Source organism: Antennarius striatus, chromosome 20 (genome assembly GCF_040054535.1).
Source record: "Antennarius striatus isolate MH-2024 chromosome 20, ASM4005453v1, whole genome shotgun sequence".
In the NCBI taxonomy this organism is placed as follows: domain Eukaryota; kingdom Metazoa; phylum Chordata; class Actinopteri; order Lophiiformes; family Antennariidae; genus Antennarius; species Antennarius striatus.
In genome coordinates, this window is record NC_090795.1 from 11,651,720 (window position 1) to 11,674,918 (window position 23,199).

Consider the following 23,199-nt stretch of genomic DNA (forward strand, 5'->3'; position numbering starts at 1 on the left):
TGTCTTTTAAATTATATATAAAAACACTATGCTATATGTTTTCCTTTAGTTTATGCCATTCTTTTGAGATTCATTAGAAGTAGACATGAGCTGTAATTGTGAACTGACCTGTATGTACCTGCAGGTGATGTCAGTCCCCTGCTGGATGCTGATTGGTTGGATCAGTCAAATGGTAGCTCTACTGGACAAACCAGAAGCTGTGGCTGTGCAGCACTCCATTGGGCAGATAGCAGAGCACTATCCCCAAGCTCTGGTTTATGCTCTAATGACCAGTAGTGAGAGCTACCAGTTTGAGGACTCTGCTATGGGACACAAGCACCGGGAGTTTGTTAATGGGTAAATTCCCATCTTTTTATTCTTTTGGGAAGGATGAAATATTCATGTGTTTTCTGAGAATTTATGAACCTATTTGTGTCAACAGGCTCAGAAGCATGTTGGATAAGGGATGCGCTGTGAAGAATTTTGTGGAAGCGCTGCAGCAGCTTACAAACCCCGAGATGATTTTTAAGGCAATAAATCCACACATTAATTAATGAAGCTTCCTCTTTGTTTTTGTCCTGTCATTAAATATTGTAATTTTTCCACACAGGATTGGTGGGAGAGTGTGAAAAATTCTTTGGAAAAACCAAACTTTGACAAGAAACGAATGGGTGAATTATATGATGACATGTACTCGTCACTCGGGGATTATAAAGCAGGCCATCATGGAGTGTTTCGCAAGAAATTTATCCAGGTTTGAAGTTTTTGAAAGTTGAGTTTTTGTGTTTTGTGACATTTTCACTACAAATATGTGCTTTCCATTAATTTTGTGAAATTATTTATGTTTCCATGCTCTTTTTTTAATGTTTTTTTTTTTTTTGTGTTTCGAGCTCAGTGATTATCATAGCATTTTTTTACCTGCTCAGATCTTCATCTCTTTTCTTTTCCTACAAAAGAACTATCAGAACTTGGATTCTCAAAATTCCTAAAAATATTCTTAGATCAAACAAAGTAAAAATTTTAACTAATATGCAATAAATGAATAATAATAATAAAAAACAATTCTTCACTGATGAATTATTAAAGAACACCCATGGTCCACGCCCCCATGCAGACATTGTTGAGTTGGTCACGCTGAACTTCATGCTTTTTGGCAGAATGTTTTCAGGCCCTGACGGAAGCCCTTGAGGGTCACCTCTGTCAGTGTTTTTTGCCACCAGCATCAGCCACATTATTTATTGTTTAATTAACTGATTGATAACATATTAACATTCTTGGTTAGTTTGTGCTCCAGATACCAAACGTAACACAGTAACTAAGAAAAGATTTCAAGGAACGTAGAAGGTTTTTTGACTTTTGGTAGTTGTATTAATTTGAAAAGTACTAAAAATGCAGCAAACACTTAAAGCCTTATGTAGTTGGATGGCATGCCGTAAGTCATAAAATTCCCTTATGCTTGTTTTTTCCCTTTTTTCTTTTTTGTTTTTCACAGAAATTTTCTAAAAATGTTGAAAAGCTGTTGGGACCTAAAGGCAGCAAGCTGTTTGAGAAGAGAAAAGACAAAAGCATGCTACGACAGGTGGAGGTTCTGTTAAAAGACATGTGGGGATTTCAAAAGGAACCGGGGAACCTGAGGGAATACTCCACCTGGCTGAGTGGATTTAAAGCAGACACGTTCGCAAATGAGCTAGAGATCCCTGGTCAGCAAAATCTTTCTCACATCTTTAAAATTAACAAACTTAAATGTTAAACTTTTTACACTCGCTAATGAGAATGCTCTCCTTCCTCTTGGTGTAGGTCAATATGATGGCAGATCTAAACCTATGCCTGAGTATCACGCAAAAATAACTGGCTTTGATGAAAGGGTATGCTTTTGTTGTTTGACATGTAATGTTGTTTAAAATACCATGTTTGAAATATCAGTGATGAGTGTGAATCTCTGCCATGCAGGTAAAGGTGATGTCCTCTATTCGTCGCCCCAAACGTCTGGTCATTCGTGGGGATGATGAACGTGATCACCCCTTTTTAGTGAAGGGTGGCGAGGACCTCCGTCAGGACCAACGCATTGAGCAGCTTTTAACCGTCATGAACATTTTGCTTAGTCATGACACCGCCTGCACACACAGAGGCTTGCAGCTGCGCACATATCAAGTCATTCCCATATCCACAAGGTACTCGTTCACCCAACCACGTTTCTGTGCTTTCACGTAAATGTGATGCATTTACACTGAATAAGGTCACACTTGTTTCGATTTTCCTTGATAGGCATAATCATGAATAAAGCCATAAAACACAATGTGGTTTCCTGTCATCCAAAATCACTTTACAATAAGTTTTTTTTTTTTAACACTTCAGTGACCTTCTGGAGTAAACATTTCAAATCTTTTCAATTCACTGCCTTCACTGCTTTTACAGAATTGGTCTAATTGAATGGATGGAGAATACTTGTACTCTGAAAGACTTCCTTTGTGGAGCAATGACTGAAGAAGAAAAGCAGAGGGCAGTAGGGTAAGATGACTGTATATATTTGACTCTTTTTACTTGAACGTTAACCCGCTGTCCAGTGATTGAATGCCATCCTCATGTCTTCTACAACCTTTCTTTGATTGTTTCAAAGTTTGCTTCACTGCAAACCTTCCGACAAACCTTTTGACGTTGTTTAATTTTAAAGTAAATAGTTTGTAAATGATAATTATATTTTATGGTGATACATGCTGAAGACACTGGTATTTTCGAAAAACAATCTGTTTATGATAAAGTGGATAAAGTGACCGATTGTTTTTTTTGTTTATCATGAAACTTTCTCTTAAAGCTGTGTTGCAGTTTACAGTAAATGGCTTTCATCCTATGCTCCAAATTTAAATGTGAAGGATGTGGAACTATATGGTCATGCATACAGGTAAAAATTTTTTTAATTTTTTCCACAAAAAAATCCAAAAATAACAAAGTTCAACGACTGTTTCATTATAATTTACTTTTCTTTTTCCAGGAAAGCAAAACGTGCCGAAACTGTCAGCAACTTTTTGAGAATGTTACAGCATGTGCCCAGTGATCTCCTCAAGTAAACTGAATCTTTTTATCTTTATTTATTTATTTATTTTATCGTGAACCTGCTAATAAGAGTTAGCGCCACAATTCAACAGTCTTAATCTGTGTTAAAATTCCAAAGGAGAGCTTTTCTGAAGATGTGCAACAGCCCTGAGGCCTTCCTGTCATTACGCTCCCACTTGATCAGCTCTCACGCCTTGCTGTGTGTGAGCCACTGGGTTCTGGGTATTGGAGATCGACATCTGTCCAACTTCATGATCAACATGGAAACGGGAGGAATGATTGGCATCGACTTTGGCCATGCATTTGGTTCTGCCACACAGGTGAGGGAAGAGGACACATGCTATTAGCAGAACTAAAACTGTACAGTTTATCCACGTTAATCCAGGTGTGACCATCTCAAAATGAGAAGATTACCTCCACCTTCTTGAATAAGAAATACCTCTCTTTCATGTAATTTCCGATCTTTAAATCTTCTATTTCCTCACAGTTCCTCCCGGTGCCTGAGCTCATGCCTTTCCGGCTGACCCAGCAGTTTGTAAATCTAATGGAGCCTCTGAAAGAGTCTGGTTTGGTCCAGAGTGTTATGGTCCACTCCCTCCGAGCTTACAGCACTGAGTCAGACCTTTTGCTCAACACCATGGATGTGTTTGTCAAGGAACCCTCACTAGACTGGAAGGTACCCATCATTCTGGCTAGGACAACAGATTTTATGAGTTAATTTGAGGAGAACATCTGCTGGTGTGTGCCAAAAGAACAAGTTGTAGATGTTGTAGATGGTGGTGGGTGGGGGTCTCAGTTCTCAGTGAACCTAAACTTAATTTTGAGCAAGTTTTATTGTGATCTACTAACCTGACTTTTCAATTAGAATGACATAAAGAAATGAGCTCTGTATCAGTCATCACACACTATTTACACTATTTTTGCTTGGTGAGCAGATTTAAGTATCTTTGTGGGTTTTTTTTCTTTATAAGATAAACAAATATTAATTTTTGTTTCCCATTTCTATTACACAGAACTTTGAGCTGAAACAACTGAAGAAAGGAGGCTCGTGGACCAAAGAAGTAAACACAAAAGAGATCAGCTGGTATCCCTTACAGAAGGTGAACTTTGCCAGAAGGAAACTAGAAGGAGCAAATCCAGCTGCTATAACCAGGTAAAGCATCAAGTTCTAATATAGTAGACCGATGCTTAAATTATGTTAGATTACGTTTTGGCATTTTATTGATGTGTTTTAGAGAAGGAAACAGTCGTCTGTCACATAATGCAATTCAGTGGAACAATTTTATAATGAACGCTACATTTCTAACACAATATTGAGTTTTAGTTGCAGCTCACATTGTTTTCTTTCCCATAATAAGTACATTGAGTTTTACTTTTGTGTGATAAAATGTTTTTTGTTTTTCCCAGTGATGAGCTGAAGCTAGGCTTTGAGAAAGATGGTGCCTTCTCTGGGATGCAGTCTGTGGCTTTGGGGATGAAGGAGCACAACATTCGCGCTCAGCTTCCAGCTTCAGGCTTGTCAGTAGAGAAACAGGTGGACTGTCTGCTTGACCAAGCTATGGACCCAAATGTGCTTGGTAGAGTTTGGGTGGGCTGGGAATCTTGGATCTAATTCTTTAGTTGTTAAAATGCATCAGAATAGTCATTGTCAGGGATTGGGGGTCACACAGGTACCTGAAATGTCAAACATGTCTTGTAGTTGTTACAAATAATTCTCATGTTGTAGAGGTAGGTGTTTGAATTTTAGTTCCAGCATCTTTTATACTAGTTTAAAAATCACTGACTCACAGTCTGGAATACGTGTAAACTTGTCTGTTCGTTTAAATCATAGCTTACGTGTTTGAGCATCTTGATGCTGACCATGTACTTTTGTACTTTTGGAGAAACTATTGTTGCCTTCATTTATTAATGTCTTGTAACTGCTGTTTTTGAAAATAAATAAAAAAAATACATAACTGGAGTGGTTGATTTTCAGTAGGATCTTGGTCTATCCTGAGTCTTTGTCCTTGAGGCTTTGCGCAGAAACCTTCACAAGGAGGTCTCTCAAAGAATCTGACACCATTTCAAAATTTCAGCCTAAAGCTTTCAATCTGCTCAAAATTATGTTGGGTGATCATGAACTTGAACCCCCAAAGGAATTAATAAAGTTCTACCTCTTGATTAACCACTAGGGGGCAGTGCGTGCTAACAATTGTAAATGGTCTTTCTCGACCATGATCTGTCAACGCGAAGAACAAACAGATTAGATTAAGTATAGACACACACACACACACACACACACACACACACACACACACACACACACACACACACACACACACACACACACACACACAGTATATTAATTAAAAGTCCTGGATGAAAGTCTTCAAAAAAGACATTCTATTTTTAAACCACATCCACATAAAAGCTGGTGTCATGGTGATCAGTCAGTGTTTTATATTTTGAAAATTGAGTTTTTAGACAGTGCACTGTCAGACTCAGAATACTGTTTGAAAGCAGGCAATAATTGGTTTTAATTTTTGACTTGTTTCCGGACAAGAAGACAGTAAGGGATGCATGTTTTTCTCAGGAGTTCGTCCTCTGCCCCGCAGGGAGCCTGCAGAGCAGTGCACACACTTTCTATTCAGGTATAGGCTTCCACACATTGCAGTGATTTACACCCCAGGCAAAAGCAACAGAGGATCCAGTCGCCGTAGGATAATATACATAATGCTAATCTGCTCGTGGAATGAATGCGTCTCTGACTGTATTTTTTCTCTCATCGGGTTTTTACAGAGTTGGCAACTTTTAGGAGTGACGTATTGAACTGTTCTGTGTACTGTAGTGTGTTTCAGGTTAAGGTGAAGTCAGCCAGATTCATACCGGAAACAGAGATTGTCTTTCAAAATAAAACTACAAATACATTTGAAATGGACTGGAGTGAAGTGAAATTAAATCAAATCAATTTAAATGATCCCCGTAGGAAAATTATTTGTCCACTCCAGTGTTGTCACATGCATGTGTGTATGTACACAGGCCCGTGACACACGCACATACACAAGGGGCCAGTAAGCATGCAGATGAGGGTTAGAGTGGGGGGCAGCTTCTTTGTGGTGCACTCCTAATAAGCAACTTATGAAGGAGACGGTGCCCTGCTCAAGAGCTCCTTGGTAGGGCTTGGAGGTGAACTGGCACCTCTCCACATTCCAAAATATTTATGGCCCACATCAGCCTTGAACCTGCTGCCCTCTGGTCCCCAGCCAAAGAGCTAGTGGACTGAGCTACTGCCAATCTCACTTACATGCATAAGGTAGTTAATTACCCACAATGCATGACCTGTGCTAGATTTGACAGGTTTAAATTGTAGTTCTATTTGGAATATTTATTGGAATAATCTTTTGGCAAGAATATATGAATATCGTTCAAAGGAACCAAAGGAATTGTAAAGGTTGACTAAGAAATTTATTTTGAAGGACACCACCGGATGTTCCTCGTTTAGTCGCAGGAGTCTGTCTGACACCTGCTGTTAAGGGAGGACTCCCGATGAATCCCCCAACATTCTAATCACAAGTTACTGCCTGCATCACCCGGAGGAGGAGGTGACAGTTCGGGGTTCGGGACTGTAAGGATTCCGTCTTTCTCCAGATTCTTACTTTTTCTTTTGTAATGTTTCAGGATCAAAAAGCAGGTGTGTGGTTTTGTCTGAGAATGTGTTCGTCTTTCTAGGAAAATTAAAGTTCCCATGAGTGATAGATCACATGTTCACATACAGGAGACAGAAAGATACGGTGGAAGTTAGCTGCGTCTGTTTTGCTGTGACTTTTAACGCGTAATAAATAAAATGGTGTTTCGTTACTTGTTCTTAATGAGACTTAACTTTAAAGGTTTCTTTCTCTATTTTTTCTTACACACTCACTTGGCCGCCCTTCAGTAACATTACAGGAAAACAAAAAGTCAAAAGTTTCTTCTTAGAAATTCTTGAGCTGATTTTACGCTCACGGAGTGGAGCTGCCAGGACTGCTGTCTGAAGCCGTGATTTTAAGACAAACGGTGACATTAAGTCGGTTATTCTAGTGCTGTACGATCTCGTCGATGTTAACCTGCCTTGAATCCTTGTTTTCAAATGAAGCACGAAAAGTAATCGTTAAAAAAAAAGTGTTTATAGGCGATAGTCTGTTCAGATCCGTGCGTACTGGGAGATGCGCTCCGTGTGCCGTGGATGGAGAGAGCGTGGACTGAAACACGTTCCTCTGCTGGTCGTGTTTACTGCTGTAATATGTTGTTTGTTTGTTTGTTTGTTTGTTTGTTTGTTTGTTTGTTACACGTCCTGTATGACGCGTTGCGTTCTAATAATAGTGTCATTACACTTGTTTGCCCTCAGGTCAGGTTTTGGGCAGTAATTTGTAGGGTCATGGTGTTTGTGCGTGTGTGTGTGTGTGTGTATGTGTGTGTGTGTGTGTGTGTGTGTGTGTGTTTAATGTGACCCATAATCCATTTCTTTATAAACATTACCTGCTATTAACAGGGACTGCCCTCTTCATATTGTGTGAATGCTATTCAATGAAAGTTAAGCAGACTGAAGAACAGTCCAGTTCTACTTGTTGCTGTCTGGCTGTATCTTGTAAAATTCACTTGATCACTTGCCATAATTACAGTCAGTCATGTCTGTGTTTTCTGAATGGATCTTGTACAGATTGTAAGTGTTGTTTTTCCTTTCCTTTGCAGCCTCCTTAACCCCTGTTGTGGTTCTCTCCCGGGTGTGAGAACGGAGCGTAGCCACCAAGTAACAGCCCCCAGGCCTGAGGGCCACTGGATCAATAAGGCATGCTCGCTGCAATGTTGCGCCAAAGTACAGGTGGAGGATCAGGAGGTGGCGGCGGCGGTAGTGTGACAAAACCTCCCCTTGGTATCTCCAGACTGTCAAGTTCCAGCATGGGTTCATCCAGCCCCCTCAGCACGGGCCCTTTGGCCCCAGGCCGGGCTCCCAAAAGTGGGTCGGTGAGCTCGGACAGCCCGGATAGCCCCTCCTCAGACCCAGACTATATTATGCAGCTGGTCAGCGATGTACGCAAGTTTGCTGAGGTTCTTCTACAACTCAAAGAAGTTTTCAACTCCAAAGGTATGTTTGGAAAGACTGCTTGCTGCCGCTAAGAAAATATTTTGTTTGTTCCCTGTGCAATACTTTCTTTTTCAAGTTTGTCTTCACATTAAGAAAAACAACTTTAACATGTGAACTTGTGGCAGTGTACAGAAGAGAAAAACTTGGAAAAATGTAAACACAGCCAGAGGGGTTTGTAATGCACCTCAGCTGCCATTCAGCTCTTGTGTGCTTACTGTTTTTACCTCAGTGTACACAGTCCCAGGTTTATCCACCTGTTTTGTTCCACTGTGGCCTTGGCAGCGCGGTCAGTCAACCAGGCTTATCTCACTTTTACTTTGGTTCCTGCCCTCCCTTCCTTTGATTAAATACAAAGAAAATTTATTTACACATCTTTTTAATAACTTAACGAAGTTTAAGTACTGGTACAGAAACTCATTCTCCTACTCTAGCCATATAACCCAGCATAACATAGCATAACAACCATTGGGTTTTAGACAGGACCTATTGACAGTCAGACATCTAAAAGTATAAACCATAACTCGCCCTGCAATTGAAAGGTTTAATTTGTCAGTGTTGCAATAGTTCTTTTCAAAACCACAATGAAAGACTGACATCAAACTAACATGGACTCATGCTTGTGTGACTGTGCAGTGTGTGGGTGCAGCTGCATTCCTAACCCTGGTATGTTCAGCATGGGTTTTTGGCTCCTGCTAAGATTTGTTAATCATCTTACCTATTAAGGAAGATCTGAGTAAGATAATGGAGTAAAAGTGTGTGTGGTGTTGATTTTTTTTCACCTTATGACCAACTATACCATGACATCCAATAAATCCCAGGCTCTGTTTTGTCATGTGGAGAGGTCAGTAAATGTGCCTGACCTAGCTTGGCAGTTTGGCTTTAGTGAGTAGGATCTGTAGGATTCAAGTTTCTTAAGCTTACAAGACTGTCTGTGAGTTGTTGGTATGAAGAGGATCAAGATAAGAGACATCACAGACAAAAGAGTGATGTGTGCTGGTTTACAGACCTGATGGATGATTAAAATTAGAATGTTCCATGTGATTTCCCAAATTATTTAATCAGTTTAAACTTAAGAGTACTAGTTTTAAAATATATTTAACAGTAGTTAAAATGGAGCACAATTTTGTAAAATATTTTCTATTTTAAGCTCTTTGCAACATTGCAAGCAGTTAATCAAATCTATTGCTGCTCTTCTTCCTGTTTGTGCTGACTTATGTGTTTAAGTTCCAAGCTTTATTGTAAATGACATAAGAACAAAAGGGATTGCTGCAGCACTGGAACAATGCTCTCTCTCTCACATATACTCAGCTGCAGTATGAACTCCTACAAGTGCAAAAAATAGGCCCCATTATCAAGTACTTCTGGGGCTGACTAGCAAGCTTAGCAACCTTTTTTGTGGTGTCACAGCTCTACATTTGACTATAGTGAAACAGATACTGTTACAATTATGGTGTGTCAAATAACAGATGAAAGGAGATCACCACATGACATGCAAACAAAGGTTCTCGCTGTGTTACAAGATTTCATAGCTGTCACGCTAGACATATTTGTTCATGCTGCTTGTCCTTAGGAAACCAGTTTATGATCTCTGCTCTCTCCAAATACGTGTCAAACCTTAGAACATCACACTTCAAATGGACTGGAAAAAGAATAACTCACTAACAATGTAATTCCATGACTATCAGCCAACTCCTGTAAATGCAACTGCATGCAATTCATAGGTCCTACAAAGCACAAACTGAATTCTGCAAATACAGTCACAGAGATGTAAACAGGCGATTGCAAAGCAAAGTATTCCAATTAGTGGTCTTAATTTGGGTAAACGCAGGAAAGGGCAGATTAGGGGAAATAGGCTGATTGCATTGTAGAAAACAAACCCCTCTGTGACCGACGGAAGCAGCAAAGGGACCATTGTGCCTCAAAATTTTCAAAAAAATGTTGAAGGGAGATGTTTAACAAAGTCATTTTTATGCTGGAGCATCCCATCTCAATACAAATAAAAAGTGTCACTGTTCAGGTTTAGCACTCTAGGGCTTCAGCAGAAGCTTGCACACAGATTTTTTGGTCACTAATTTTTTGGTCGGATGTTAGTTGAATTCTCTTTAACTTACGACATGTATCATTTTTTGCATCACTGCAGAATTAATTCTACCTCGTATGCTGTTTGACTTTCACTGCAACCAATGTAAAATTTCATACCCTAGAACAATGTTCTTTGCAGCCTCTGCAAACAGTGTCTGCATTCAGGCAGTAATGTGAATCCGATGTCCATTATCTCAGAAGACTTCTGCACGCTGGCATGCTGCTGCTAACTGACCGCTTTTGCAGAAATGATACTTTCCCAAGTCAAGAATAGTTGTGGCCTGTGAGATTCTTCCCTTGGGGGTTTCCTCAGTGAATTCCTTCAAATTTGTTTGTCTAGCAATGCACACCAACCATAAATGGTTATTACAGCATGGTTACTGTTTAGTTGTGATAGGAGTCAATGATGCATGACTTAATTTGGGTTACAAGTGTCTAAGGAAGATTTGTTTTTGTTTCTTGGTTGCAGTCAAATCTCTTCACATAATCTCAGCACTGTGACAGATTTCTTCTTTGTTCGTTAAGGTCACAACTGACTCCAGTGGCCACTTGTGAAGGTCATGTCAGTGATTGGAGAGGATTATTGTTCTGAAGGTGGGTCTTAGCAGAGGTCAGAGAGGACGTGTGGAGACAGGGTTGTACTCTGGAGATGGTGCTTTTGGCCTTTGTGTCTGTGATGTGAATGGGGCCTCTGAAACCCTCCATCATACGATTAGCGTTGGGCAGCAGGAGATCCACAGGGACTTGGCTTGGGAACCAAGACCAGTAGGGACCACAGTCTTGAGTGTGGGCTGGTAGCTATAGAGATGCCCTTGAGCAAGGCAATGGACATCTAACTGCTCCCATGGGTCTCATCAAATGGCTTCTCATCACCCCCCATCTCTCAGCACGTTTCCTATATAGTCCCTTTGTGTTTGTATGTCAGGCCTGTATCTGTAACAAACAAAAAGAAAAAAATGGCCATTGAGGGATGAATAAAGTTGTTGTTGACCCTAACATGTGTTTAAACCTGTTATGGAGTTGCTTTGTTTTGCATGAGCTGTGCAGATGATTGTTGTGTATCTCATCACCTATTATACAAGAGAGGGTGTTAGCATTTTGGCTGCCGGCCTCAATGGGACAGGTGTGTCATACTGTAGGTGTCTTGGTGCCAGATGCTGCCAAGGAGATTGATGGGCAGTTTTGTGCAGCTCAAGGAAGAGATCTGTTCCTTCACTGTGGTTACCCGGTGAAGGATAAGACTGTGTCCCAAAAAGGCTCTTTATCATATGAACACTATTTGTATTTGTCTTTATTGTAATGTAGTTGGTCTATGTCAGTTTTTAGTGTTGCACAAGAATGACAATCTATCCAAAAATGCTTGTAGCTATTGTCCATCCAGCCGGTGAAACAACATCTAAGAAACTAAGTATTGCACAATCATGTTTTCAGAGGATAATTGTGCCATAAGCATGAATGAAAGCTGTGTGAAAAAAGGTTTTCATTTGTTGACGGTGACACATGTCAGCAGTGCAATTTGCTCATAAGCAGTGAGTCATACATACATCCTTTCAGTGAATCACTATGGGCTTCAAACATATTGCCTTACAGTGAGCCTGTGGTTGTCGGCTTTAATGATTAACAGGTCCCTACTTAAAATGTCCTGCAGGTCTTGAGTAATGTGCAATGATGCACTGTAATTTACCTGACCACTCATTGATAGTTTTTTGTCTCTTCAAAACAGTTTGCAGCAATGAAAATTATACTGTGCATGCAATGGTTTCAGAGTTCTCTAACTTGTATTTCAGCTTTATTTTTGTAGCTATATTGAAATGTGTTTTAAAGATTTGGAATTTGACATAAGTACTTTTTATCTTTTTGGAAACCTGAGGAGTAATCTGCTGTAATGCTTTGTGGGAAAGTGAGTCTGTCCTTGCTTGTTTGAAAAAACCTAAATGCTATTTTAGTGAGTTGTGTACTAAATCACCCCTTGTGAAATACCAGCCTAAATTTAGCCATCCTTAGGCTTTTCACTTACCATCCCAGACTTTCTTAATGACTGTAACTGTGCTCTGTTTAGACAGTCTATCCCACTAAGTCTGAGATTCACTGCAAGCTTCATCATGCCTCCAAAAAGTTCCTTTTATGGTTATTTTACTGTGACCATTTGTAATGCCACTGTAAATTATCAAGCACAAGACAACTTGCTTTTGATAGTTTTAAGTTGTCTTCAAAGATCAAGTTACATTCTCTGACTTACAATTTCCTAAGATCTCAATTTAATGACAATGTACATGTAGATATGTTGTAACCGAGCTTCCTAATTAGATTTAATACATTATCGTAATTGTTCTGGGTTCATCTAAAAGGGTGGATGTTATCTCAGTATTAGTTGATGCGGGGCTAGGGCTTAATTCTTGGACTCATGCTCACCATGATTAAAGGCATTGTGACATATGGTTGGTCCATTTATCCCTGCTGCTGAGCACTATGCAGAGTACCACCACCTAATTCTGTATTTAAATATTGCTGTATATAGGTGGCAAAACTGTGCTTACCTGTCATGTTAAATTATCCATCTACAACTGAAGGGTTGTAGGTTTTTCACTAGTCGTATCCTAAAGGATCTCTCTGTTTGTGTGTCTTGTCTTCCTTCCCTCTGGTAAGATTTATGGTTATGGGTTCTGTTTTTGCCAGGGTAGCTTTGTTGAAGGAGCACTTTATATCTGCCACACACCGAGATGAAACTCCAGGATTCCCACACTACACATGAATGCGGGCTCTCTGATTTGGGTGTTACATTAAACACTCCTCACTGGTGCCTTCTTACATTAGTGATGTAGAAGAGTGCCTTGTAACTCAGAGCAAAGAGTAAGATTAAATCAACACCCATTGGTTCAAATTTAAGTTCAGAATTAAAGATGCAAACATTAATCTTACTAAAAATTGTTGATCAACATTTACATGCAATTTGCATGAATTAAAAGTCTTTAATTGATCTATTTTAATGCATATTTATGTTCAGTAACCCATTTATTATCAGAGTCAAGTTTACTCCACAACACTTGAATCATGCTAGATCCACAAAGCAAATAAACGTGAATTATTTAAATCCAAATTTACTTTTAAAAAAAATCAAAGATCCCAGCAATCTGAATGACCTCACTTAAATACAGAGACATTTTTAAATTTGTAGGGTTTTGTATTTCCAAATTTTAGGACAGCATTTGTTCATTGTCCTTGAAGTATGAGACTGAACCATTCACTAATTAAAGAAACCAGATTGCATCCTACTCCGTGATTTGTTGACTGTATGGTCAGAGGTAAAGTCTCTCGACCTTTGTAAGATATGAGATAAGATAAGCCTTTGTTCGTCCCACAGTGGGGTAATTTCCAAATTGTATTGTAATGGTCTTATTTTCTGATTGATTTCAATTAATGTTTTATTTGCAATTCCCTTCCAAAGGAATGAGTGAAGAATACTTCATAGATCCCAAAGGGAAATTATTCAAAGAAATGACCCCGACGTGATTTGAACACGCAACCTTCTGATCTGGAGTCAGACGCGCTACCGTTGCGCCACGAGGTCTTGAGGGATGTCCTGTCTACAACTGGTCTTGTCTTGTTAGACTAAAATTGGGTGTGATTGTACTTTAAAAAGAGAATCAGAGAAATAAGAAGTCTATTGAGTGTGACTGAACCTGTCAATACACGTGATGCATAAGCAACCTCTGTTCAACTGACCTCTCTATACTGATTAAAAAAACAAACAGTATATTTGGGAGGAATTTGAGCTTCTAAATCTACAGTTTTGCTAACCAGCAATAGAAACAGAGCTGATTTACGCTGGAGGCCTCTTGGCATTATCATGTTTACGACCCATGAAAGGACTGGCAGGTGGAGATCAACATTGCCTTAACAGCCCTGGATACCTTCACACCCATTTAAGGCCTCTCTCTGCTCAAGCTGTTAATTGTAACCATGGCAAGAAACAAAACAGTGCCTCGTGCTCACAGAGGTTGTTTTTCTTGAACTCATAAGATGTTTTACTTTGTCATCCAATTGGGAATGTTCTTTCAGTTTAAGGTGTATTTGTCCCAATCCCATTTTTCCAGCGAAAGCTTTCAAACGCAAAAATCCATTCTCTCAGGATTAGGATGTTAGTAAAGTTAAACAGTGTCCTCTTGTTCTCAGTGCTGTGTTTGCCCCCAACCCCAGCACCTCCCAGCTCTGCCCTCTTGACAGGTGTACTGAAGGGGCTTGTACTTGCTGGGCAGCTCTCCCAGCTCTCTGGCCTGCTGATGTTCCTTTCCCTGCATTACACAGCTTGGGGAGCACTGCGGTCTCTTTATCTTAATGCCTGACTAGTTTGGCTGCCAGCTAGGGGTTGCACGGTGGGGGGATTTGAGCTTCTCTTAAAGAAAGCATAGTTGGAATGCCAACCTTCAGAACTTTGCATCAACAGTAGGCGGTGGTGATGTGGGGGGCTGTATCCAGAGAGAAAGGTTGTCTGTTTTTCCTCACTTTGACAGACAGCTCCAAAGAGAAATGAAAGAGGGGTAAAACCAAATCCTTCACACTCACTATCATTTATCTGCCGACTATTGGGGGAAAGTATCTGTAGGTGAACATTTCTGTTTAGTAGTAAGAACTCTAAAATATAATGCCACTTATCTTACAGTCTATAATGATTATCATTATTATCTTGTCTTTGATGTTTGCAATATAGAGTTATATCTTGCCACTTTTCCTCAGTAGTCAGTCTTTTATCTAGTTTTTTTTTTTAGCTCTGAATATTTCATTCACTTTTGGGTTTGTGAGCTAACCAGACTAACAAAGCTGTACCCTGCAGAGTTGAGATATAAAAGCTTGCCACCTAGGTGCAGAGTGCTGTGTGTTTGTCTTTGGGCTTTCTCTTTATAAACTGCATTCAGTCATTGGAAAAAGAGCTTGAAAGGTGAAGCAACAGGGAATACCTTAGTGTGAGCATAGAGGTCTAGGGTGGTGAGGTTTTTTTTTTCTTTTGCTTTTAACTGACTTCATGTAATCTGCTAATCTACAGGGAACTGCTGGTGGTGTGTCAGAAGAGGTGGACAGAAGTATGTTGGGGAGGGGAATATCAAGGGGTTCATGGGCCACCCATTGCAATGGCCACAAGTTAAAGGTTAAGTGGAACCATTTTGAAGAAAAATGCCCCTTGAAACATAGTGTAATCACAGATTTTAAGGAATACATAAATTCTTTGAAACACTATCAATACAGATTCCTTGTTTGATTATTGGGGCGAGTAGCTGGGAGATCTTAGTCTGGTCAGATTGGAAGGGAGACATTGAGATGTTTTGATTGAAGTTGGTCATAGCTAGCCTGTCCATCATCCTATTATCCATGTCTGCTAAGAGTTTCTTCCATCTCATCGTACTTTTGAAAACCCAGTTGTGACATGTTTAGTGATTTCACACTTGTTTTGTGACAATAAGTATACCTCCCTTCCCTCAAATGTTTTGAAGCATAAATAATACATTGCTCCCATGATTTTCAATGCATGACTGAGCATAGCTAGGGCCAGAGCGAAAAGGAATGTTGCAAAGTCATTTTGTGTCAGCCTTTGTTGAAGTCCCTAAAGTGAGTGAATTTCTGAGGGCTAAACATCAAGAAAAAGTATCAGCATCTTTTTCAGCAATGACTTGCAATCTGTTTCCATCTACTGTAGAAACATCAGTGTGCAGCATGGTTGAATTGAAAAACCCCTTCATCCATTGGCGTAAAACGCTCATTCTAATTATGAAAATGACCCAGTGCTAATGCTACAAATGTTCTATCTTCATTTGTAAATACAGTACCCAGGTTTATAACATACTGTATCATATTATACGTACATACTGTATGTTATAAAGTTTTGGAGACTTGCTACTCCACAACAGCATCAGAAGATTTTATTACTGAGGTGTCATCTCGATGGTGAATGATCCAATAATGTTTTCATTATAGAGCCCCCTCCACCCCTCACTCCCATACTCACTTCCAAACAAGAGGTTGGAATGTTGGAGTTTCCAGGATGCTAATGAAGTAAAAAACTCATAGCGGCTCCTGATCTGCAACCTCCTTCTCATCAGGATCAGAGCTTGATCCCCCTGTAGCCTTCATTCAGCAGGGCTTATTATGCCCAGGAATGTCTCCACTCTCTGCCTCTCTCATAACCCCCACTGAAGCAGGGAAGTGGGGTGCAGGGGTAAGTTTAGGACAAATCCCATGGGGGAGAGCTCTATCCCAAATAGACCCCTCCATCCAAAAAGCACACACACCATACCTACCAGAACTCCTCCCCCATCAGTTCTTGGAATCTTTATGCCACTAAACCATCATCCTTTGACAAAGAGACATACACACACATACTCCAATCCTCCTTTCCCGTGAAATGCGAAAAGCTGCCCTTGTGATTTATTGTTCCATAAATGCTTCATGTGGCAGGCCCATGAGACGACCAGTCACTCTGTTTGCTAGTGGCCCCATGGACAATAGTGAGTTTTCGGGCCTCAAATACATTCAGACATAAAATCTCACTGGTCTTTCATGAGTAAGGCTGAACAGCAATTCCAGCAACGTGTTTGTTTCTTTGCCAGTTACCAGATTTTAACCATCTTCTATTGTTGTATTTTTTTCCAAAAAATTTCTGACACCAAATTGTCTTATCTTAAAGTGAGAATATCACTGCTGAAAGAAAACGCCCTTGTCAGATGTTTAAACTGGTCTTCTCTGGTGGGAACAAGCCTTTTTCTCTTTGTGTCTTGTCCAGAATGGTAGTTGAAGGGTTAAATAATCAGGCTCTGTACATTATTCTGTGTCCTGCTGAGCTGGTGGACACAACCACAATGCCTTGCTAATTAGCCTCTATTTAGGATGATCCAATAGGCCACACAACTGCCATTGAAGATGGAATCCCATAGAGGTTTGCAAAGGAAAACCCATTCCTCAGAGTTTAGGCTTGTCCCTAATAAACCTCTAGCTTGCTCTGGCTTGATGCCTCCAGGACTTGGGATTCAGTTACTCGGTCAATGAATGGGGTGTATAACATTTGTGGGGTGATTTAGGCCATTGTGTGTATGTTGTCATTGAAATGATAATGTCCATAAATGGGATCTGAACTGACCAGCACCAATTAAGGGCTTAGTGATTGAAACAGCTCATTGTGAAATAGGACCCATATCAACATATTGTGGGTTGGGGTCCACGTATAAAGATGAGATCAGATCATTGGGAAGACTGGTTTCTCCTTGCAGTACTCCCTGTATATTCGTTGGATGAGCATGTTTTGAACAGTTTGAATCGGTTTGCATAAATAGCTGTGATTTGATCTTTGAATTTCTTGTGTTAATATTCTCAGTTGAAATTAGAATGTAACATTCATAAAATTTGTAATGGCAACAAAATGCCTTAATATATGTATATATGTGTTTTGCAACTTCAAAATTACTTGACACAGTTTGTCACCTGCTTGTGTCATTTTTCAGGTGACCCATTAGTCTAGGTTGCCAACAAAAGAACTGACCTTCTCTGTTTACCATGTGCATCATTTGTATAGAAGTACTGAGTCTGAATGTGCCTGAAGCGCACTGCTGGCCCCTTTCCTGAATTGTGGAGAATTGGGCAGCTGAAACAAAAGAATAAGAGGCTTCAGTCATCAAAACGCACTAGGTCCTTGGCTCTAGACTGGGCTGTGCATGACATTTGATGAAGATAAATGAACATGGTCACTATGGAGAGGGATAGGACTGCCCAGGTCTTGTGGATTAACTTTTGGAAAGCTAGTAACAACGGGCATTCTAGTATAGAGAGTTTCATGTGGTAGTGGAAAGTCTGGAAATTGTGATTGGCTGATATAATCATGTCTGAGGAACTGCACCCGGAAACATTTATTGGTCCAATATTGACCTGCATGTTTTATATTTTGCAGCACTTGGCGTCGTTCAATTATTGTTGTTATAATTAGATCTGTTATTCATTTAGAACCTGTCACCTTCTGGTAAATTGACTGGATTTCCGGGTCAGGCCTCAGCTCGCATTGTAATGGCAGCCACACGACCCAGCATTATTAACCCCACTGGCAGCACTGTTTGTCCCACTCTAAAAAAGACGGCTAATGAATAAAAGAAAAATGGGCGACAGCTAAAGTCTTTCTGATCCCACTTTCCATGAAGGGGCTAATCCAGGGGTGATCGTCAGCACAAAATGTGTCCTCAGCTGTCTGTAGTCATTGTGTGTGTGTGTGTGTGTGTGTGTGTGTGTGTGTGTGTGTGTGTGTGTGTGTGTGTGTGTGTGTGTGTGTGTGTGTGTGTGTGTGTGTGTGTGTGTGTGTGTGTGTGTGTGTGTGTGTGTGTGTGTGTGTGTGTGTGTGTGTGGGCATATACATAAACATTTTACAGGTAACAAAAACACCAGTGGACATAGTAAATGAATTTGTCTGCTTTTGATAATTTCTTTAATCAGTAAATATTTCATGACCCCATTCCTCTACTATGACATGTCACCATTTATCTAGATTAATTGATACCGAAGAGCATTTTGTCCTTTTGCTAATGTTGGGAACTCACTGTCAGTAAATAGGTAGAACCACATACCTGAGATGCCATACTTTCTTTGGTTAACTGATAAACCAGAAGTTTGTGCACAGTGGGTACAGGTTGTCAGTAGTTTAGTCTTATGTATAGATTTACAGATTATTCTTCTTTTTTTTTTAGAAAATATTTCATCATAACTTCTTGGAGTGGATGCTGTAACCTGGTCAAAGTTCAAACTGCTGAGGTTTTATTGTTCATGATGGATGACACTAATGAGAATCACTGTTGCAATGCAGTATGTTCTGTAATAAAAGATGATTCATAATCGCCAATAGGGCACTCTACCTTGCTACATATTCAGTAGTTAATCTTAAATTACGGTGATTTATCATCAATGAGCTAAGGAACACCAAAACATGTCATTAGTCAGAGGTTAACAAGGCAAATGGATGAAATAGCTGACAATGATATTTCAGTGCTTGTTACCCAGAAGACACTGTTTCAAGGAAACTAGAGTCATTGTTAATGAATTTGTTTTTGTCCAACACTGTGTTGCACATTAAAATGAGAACATAGTCCCCTTCATGCTTCATATGGGGCATATACAAAAAATAAAATTGGATAGAAAGTGACCAATTGGGATAAAACAGAGTTATATGTGCATTCTTTTTGAACATCTCGTAAGTCGCAAATGAAATACTAAGTCAATGACACTTCTACTATGTCATTGAGCTTTTGGCTAAATGGAGTATAATGCATGTATCGGAATTAAATTGATCATGCAAAGATCGTCCTGCCTCACAGCAAGAAGGTTCTGGGTTCAAGTTCTCACTATGTGGGATTTGTATGATCTTCCCGCGTCTGCGGCGGTTCTCTCCGGGTTCTCTGGCCTCCTCTTCATTCCAGAAATATGCACTTCAGGTGAATTGGTCAGTTCCACATTGTCTATAGGTGTGAGTGTGCGCTTGAGTGGTGGTTCATCTTTCTTATGGCTCCGCGATGCATTGGTGATGCGTACGGAGCATCTCCTCGCCTGTCCTCGCCTCTCGCCCATAAGTCCGCTGGGATAGGCTTCATCAAACCCCCCTGGTCCGCATAAACCGCTTGTAAAATAAATGAATGACAAGAGACAGGCACTCTGCTTCATAATAAAGCAAGCTTGAATGTATCTCATATAAAAACGTCATGAAATGTATTTATTGCGACTTTGGGAAATTGAGTATGTAGATTTTGTTACTAGAAAAATCTAACTTTTATCTTCCAGAGCACCAGGATTGCCTCCATCAAGCAGTCCATGAGCGTCTTGGGGAGCTGCTGCGAGTTCTGAAAGCCATTATCAATAAACACCAAACCCTAAACTCGGTGGACATCCTCAGTACAGCTGGAACTGTCATTGCCAGGGTCAAAGGTGAGCAGATATCCCTTTAACAAATACACAAATGCAACTCATAGCTTTCCTGTAAAATAGCCCACTACTCCTCAGTGGGTTTTTTTTAACCTGTTTCTCTCTGCTTGTCTTACTCTCTTTTGGCAGTTTGTTTCCATTACTGTACTACTGTTTCCTCTCACACTCTCCTCCCCTGTCTTAAAAACGAAGTTCCATTAGAATGTTTCTCTGTAGTTTCCTGTCCTCAGACGCAGCAGCCTGTATTTTAAACCCCACACTTTGTGCAACAAAATAATATTGGGAGTCTGATACCTGATTCAGAGGCAGCAAAAAGCAGGTGTCCTTTGTGCTTTGTCTGCCAGAGGGAATTACCCTGAAGAATCTTATTCAATCTCCCTTTGAGATAAAGATCTGGCATACAGGTCAATTCTTACTTTGGCCGCCACACAAGAATCCCTTAGCAAAACCTTGTCTCAATTTGCAATGCAAAGAGTGGCTGCATGACTAATGTGACTTTGTGACATTAGTACACATGAATAAATTTATTAAATCCTTGTTAGACAATGATATTACTATTATGACAAGAAACATTAAAAATGTAGATTCTAATCTAGTTGATCAACCCTATAGCAACAGAATTAAGAACATCAGTATTAGTCGACTTGAACAGTTTCATCTTTAGTAAAAAGAAAAACCCAAAGCCTTTAACAATAGCTGTAATGAAGTAGTTTGTACACAACTCTGTGCACAATGCAAACTCTGTTGTCTTTTCTGCCACTAGGGGGCCAGAGTTGGTCACTTCTTTACCCTCTTGTGATGATTGTGCAGAAAGCTATTCACACAAATATTCTGCACGCTGTAGTTTTAAGAGTTAGCCTCACTAGAATGTTGTGTTTTGTTCTGACATCACTTAAAAAAAAAGATTGAGTGGGGTCAGTTTAATTATTAATGATCTGATATCAGGTAGCTGTTCCTTTCAGTGTTTTTCAGTCATCCTGTGATACTCGTTCGAAGAAACTCCTCTCCGACCTGAAATCTGTGTAGTACTTTACAGCTGATGACTGTTTCGACAGTGTGGAGGTTTGCTCCTGAAACAATATCATATTTCCCTGATGATGTAACTTCCACGCTTGGACCACTGGTTGGGGCCTTAGCGAGTACTGGCATTGTATTCCAGAAAGCCTCAGGATGTCCTGTTGGGGGTAGGGGTTGGACAGAGGAGGAGATGTAATGCATAAGAGAATTGTGTGCTTCGAATGGTGGCGGCCACCATAGCTGGGCTGGGATTGGAAGAGGCTCCCAAGGCCCGGTGGACATTGGAATACACCAAAATCCATTTTTTTGCCGTTTTTTCAACAAAGCCACTTTCAACACTTGCGTTCCTGAATCTGAGGGACGACTTTTTACTTTGGATTTTGTCAAACACTGCATCTGCGGGACAGAGGATTTTACGTTTGGAACCCTCAATGAACCCAACTTGTTTAGTGTTTGAGCAGATAACTCGAAGTTTAGTCACACCATAGGGATGGTTTTTAAAGTTTAGTGCTTATTTTGGTAAACTTTGGGAATGCTGGAGAAAACTTTGAGGTGGGTTATTGGATTGACAACTTACAGATGCTTGGAAACATTTTAAATACGTTCCTCAACTTGTCTAAATATCTACTTCTGTAGAAAAAGTATAATCGCTTAGTTTTCTCTTAAAAATGTCAGCTCTGTTGAACTCTAGAAATCTCCATTGTTCTAATATAAAGGAAAGACAGAGGAAATCATGGAGGCGGCAAGGTAGTCAGTGACCTCACTGATTTATTGCTTGTGTTCTGTCTTGTTTTCTGAGCATCTCTCCTAGTGTATTTTCTCTCTGGTCATTCAGGACAGGAAGTTTATTGTGAGGACTGATTACAGCCATATTTACACTGGTGTTTTTCCTCTGTTCTATCCTCAGTCATCACTGTGTTTAGACTTACAGCAGGAAACTACTGCCTTAACAGATTACAGCCAAATATACACACTTGCAGTCTGCTTATCTCTTCTGATTTAAGGAACAGATGTCTTTGGATTCCTCTTAAGGAACAGTTTTTGTAAATGTATGAAGTTCTGAGAGGAAAATTTCTCTCTAGCTCACAGTGTGATTTAAAAAGTACAGCATGACTCAAAAAATATTCTTTCATGACATCATACACAGGATGATGAATCACACCATGAGAGTCATTCCTTAACTGGGCTTGCACTAGGAGCCAGTATGACTAAGCCACTGTGGCTCAGTATAAAAGAATTGAGTAAGCCACAAAAAGCCACATTCGGTGTCCAAGACACCGGCGCAGCGCACTGTGCCGACGAGTAACGAAATTTTTTAGAAGATGGTGTTGTTTTCCTGCATTCTGAGGGCAAAATCTTCTGTTCAGTTTACCTACAAAAATACACTAAAGTCAACAGTTCAAGCTTAACTATCTTTATTTCTATCTTACTTTATGCAGGTATGAATGTGAGATTCAACAATACTTTGACTAGAAGACATTTTAGGTTGTTTTTTTAATTCGATAATATGATTTTTCATTTCAATTTAAAAAGGCGTGAAAATAGCAAGCGAGGTGAAAAAACATTTACATGCATCGCTGGTTATTCCTGCTGGTCATAGGGATGAAAAGTCTACAACTACAAAAAAGTATTGATAATATCTTTCATTTACATTCTGATCGGTCTGTCACCACTCCCACCCCCTCTCAGCATTCACCATTTGTTGTTCAATTAGAGTTTAGACACAAAATCTACTATAAAACACTATACTAATTTTCTTTCGATCGATCGTCCTCGCCTTGTCGTACACCAATTCGCGGGTTTAAAATAAAATAACATAGAATCCTTTTCTTTTTTTCATTGGACGAGAGTTTAATGATCGGGAGCATTCGGGGTCACTTCGGCTATTTCCGTCGGCATGCATGCCGCCTAGAGAGAGAAAAAGTTTGTTTTCTTATGTTATTGCTCGGGGATTTTCGCGAGTCCAAAAAATTTGTAAGTTTGAACCTTTTTTTCCTAAAAATAAGAACACCACTTTGGCTACACAGGCT

The 23,199-nt window shown here is 39.9% G+C and overlaps 2 protein-coding genes and 1 non-coding gene across 8 annotated transcripts in view; 2 read left to right on the forward strand and 1 right to left on the reverse strand.

The window, feature by feature from the left end:
- Nucleotides 1-4,983, forward strand: part of prkdc (protein kinase, DNA-activated, catalytic subunit) — a 29,140-nt gene extending 24,157 nt beyond the window's left edge. The window contains exons 74-86 of the mRNA XM_068304032.1: nucleotides 125-336; nucleotides 422-509; nucleotides 590-733; nucleotides 1,472-1,679; nucleotides 1,777-1,844; nucleotides 1,930-2,150; nucleotides 2,395-2,487; nucleotides 2,792-2,878; nucleotides 2,969-3,040; nucleotides 3,149-3,350; nucleotides 3,518-3,706; nucleotides 4,044-4,183; nucleotides 4,438-4,983. Of these exons, the coding sequence (XP_068160133.1) occupies nucleotides 125-336; nucleotides 422-509; nucleotides 590-733; nucleotides 1,472-1,679; nucleotides 1,777-1,844; nucleotides 1,930-2,150; nucleotides 2,395-2,487; nucleotides 2,792-2,878; nucleotides 2,969-3,040; nucleotides 3,149-3,350; nucleotides 3,518-3,706; nucleotides 4,044-4,183; nucleotides 4,438-4,642 (1,929 nt within the window). The 3' untranslated portion in view covers nucleotides 4,643-4,983. The remainder of the gene's footprint in view (nucleotides 1-124; nucleotides 337-421; nucleotides 510-589; nucleotides 734-1,471; nucleotides 1,680-1,776; nucleotides 1,845-1,929; nucleotides 2,151-2,394; nucleotides 2,488-2,791; nucleotides 2,879-2,968; nucleotides 3,041-3,148; nucleotides 3,351-3,517; nucleotides 3,707-4,043; nucleotides 4,184-4,437) is intronic.
- Nucleotides 4,984-6,554: 1,571 nt separating this feature from the next.
- Nucleotides 6,555-23,199, forward strand: part of arhgap29a (Rho GTPase activating protein 29a) — a 31,529-nt gene continuing 14,884 nt past the window's right edge. For 3 of the 6 annotated variants that reach the window (XM_068343955.1, XM_068343957.1, XM_068343958.1), the window contains exons 1-3: nucleotides 6,577-6,700; nucleotides 7,738-8,131; nucleotides 20,012-20,155. In XM_068343955.1, the coding sequence (XP_068200056.1) occupies nucleotides 7,837-8,131; nucleotides 20,012-20,155 (439 nt within the window). In that variant the 5' untranslated portion in view covers nucleotides 6,577-6,700; nucleotides 7,738-7,836. Of the gene's footprint in view, nucleotides 6,701-7,737; nucleotides 8,132-20,011; nucleotides 20,156-21,393; nucleotides 21,722-23,199 lie in introns of those variants that run through there. The other 3 variants (XM_068343956.1, XM_068343960.1, XM_068343959.1) reach the window with 3 other exon arrangements.
- Nucleotides 13,710-13,781, reverse strand: trnaw-cca (transfer RNA tryptophan (anticodon CCA)). The gene has a single exon. It is a non-coding gene; the product is annotated as a tRNA-Trp (tRNA).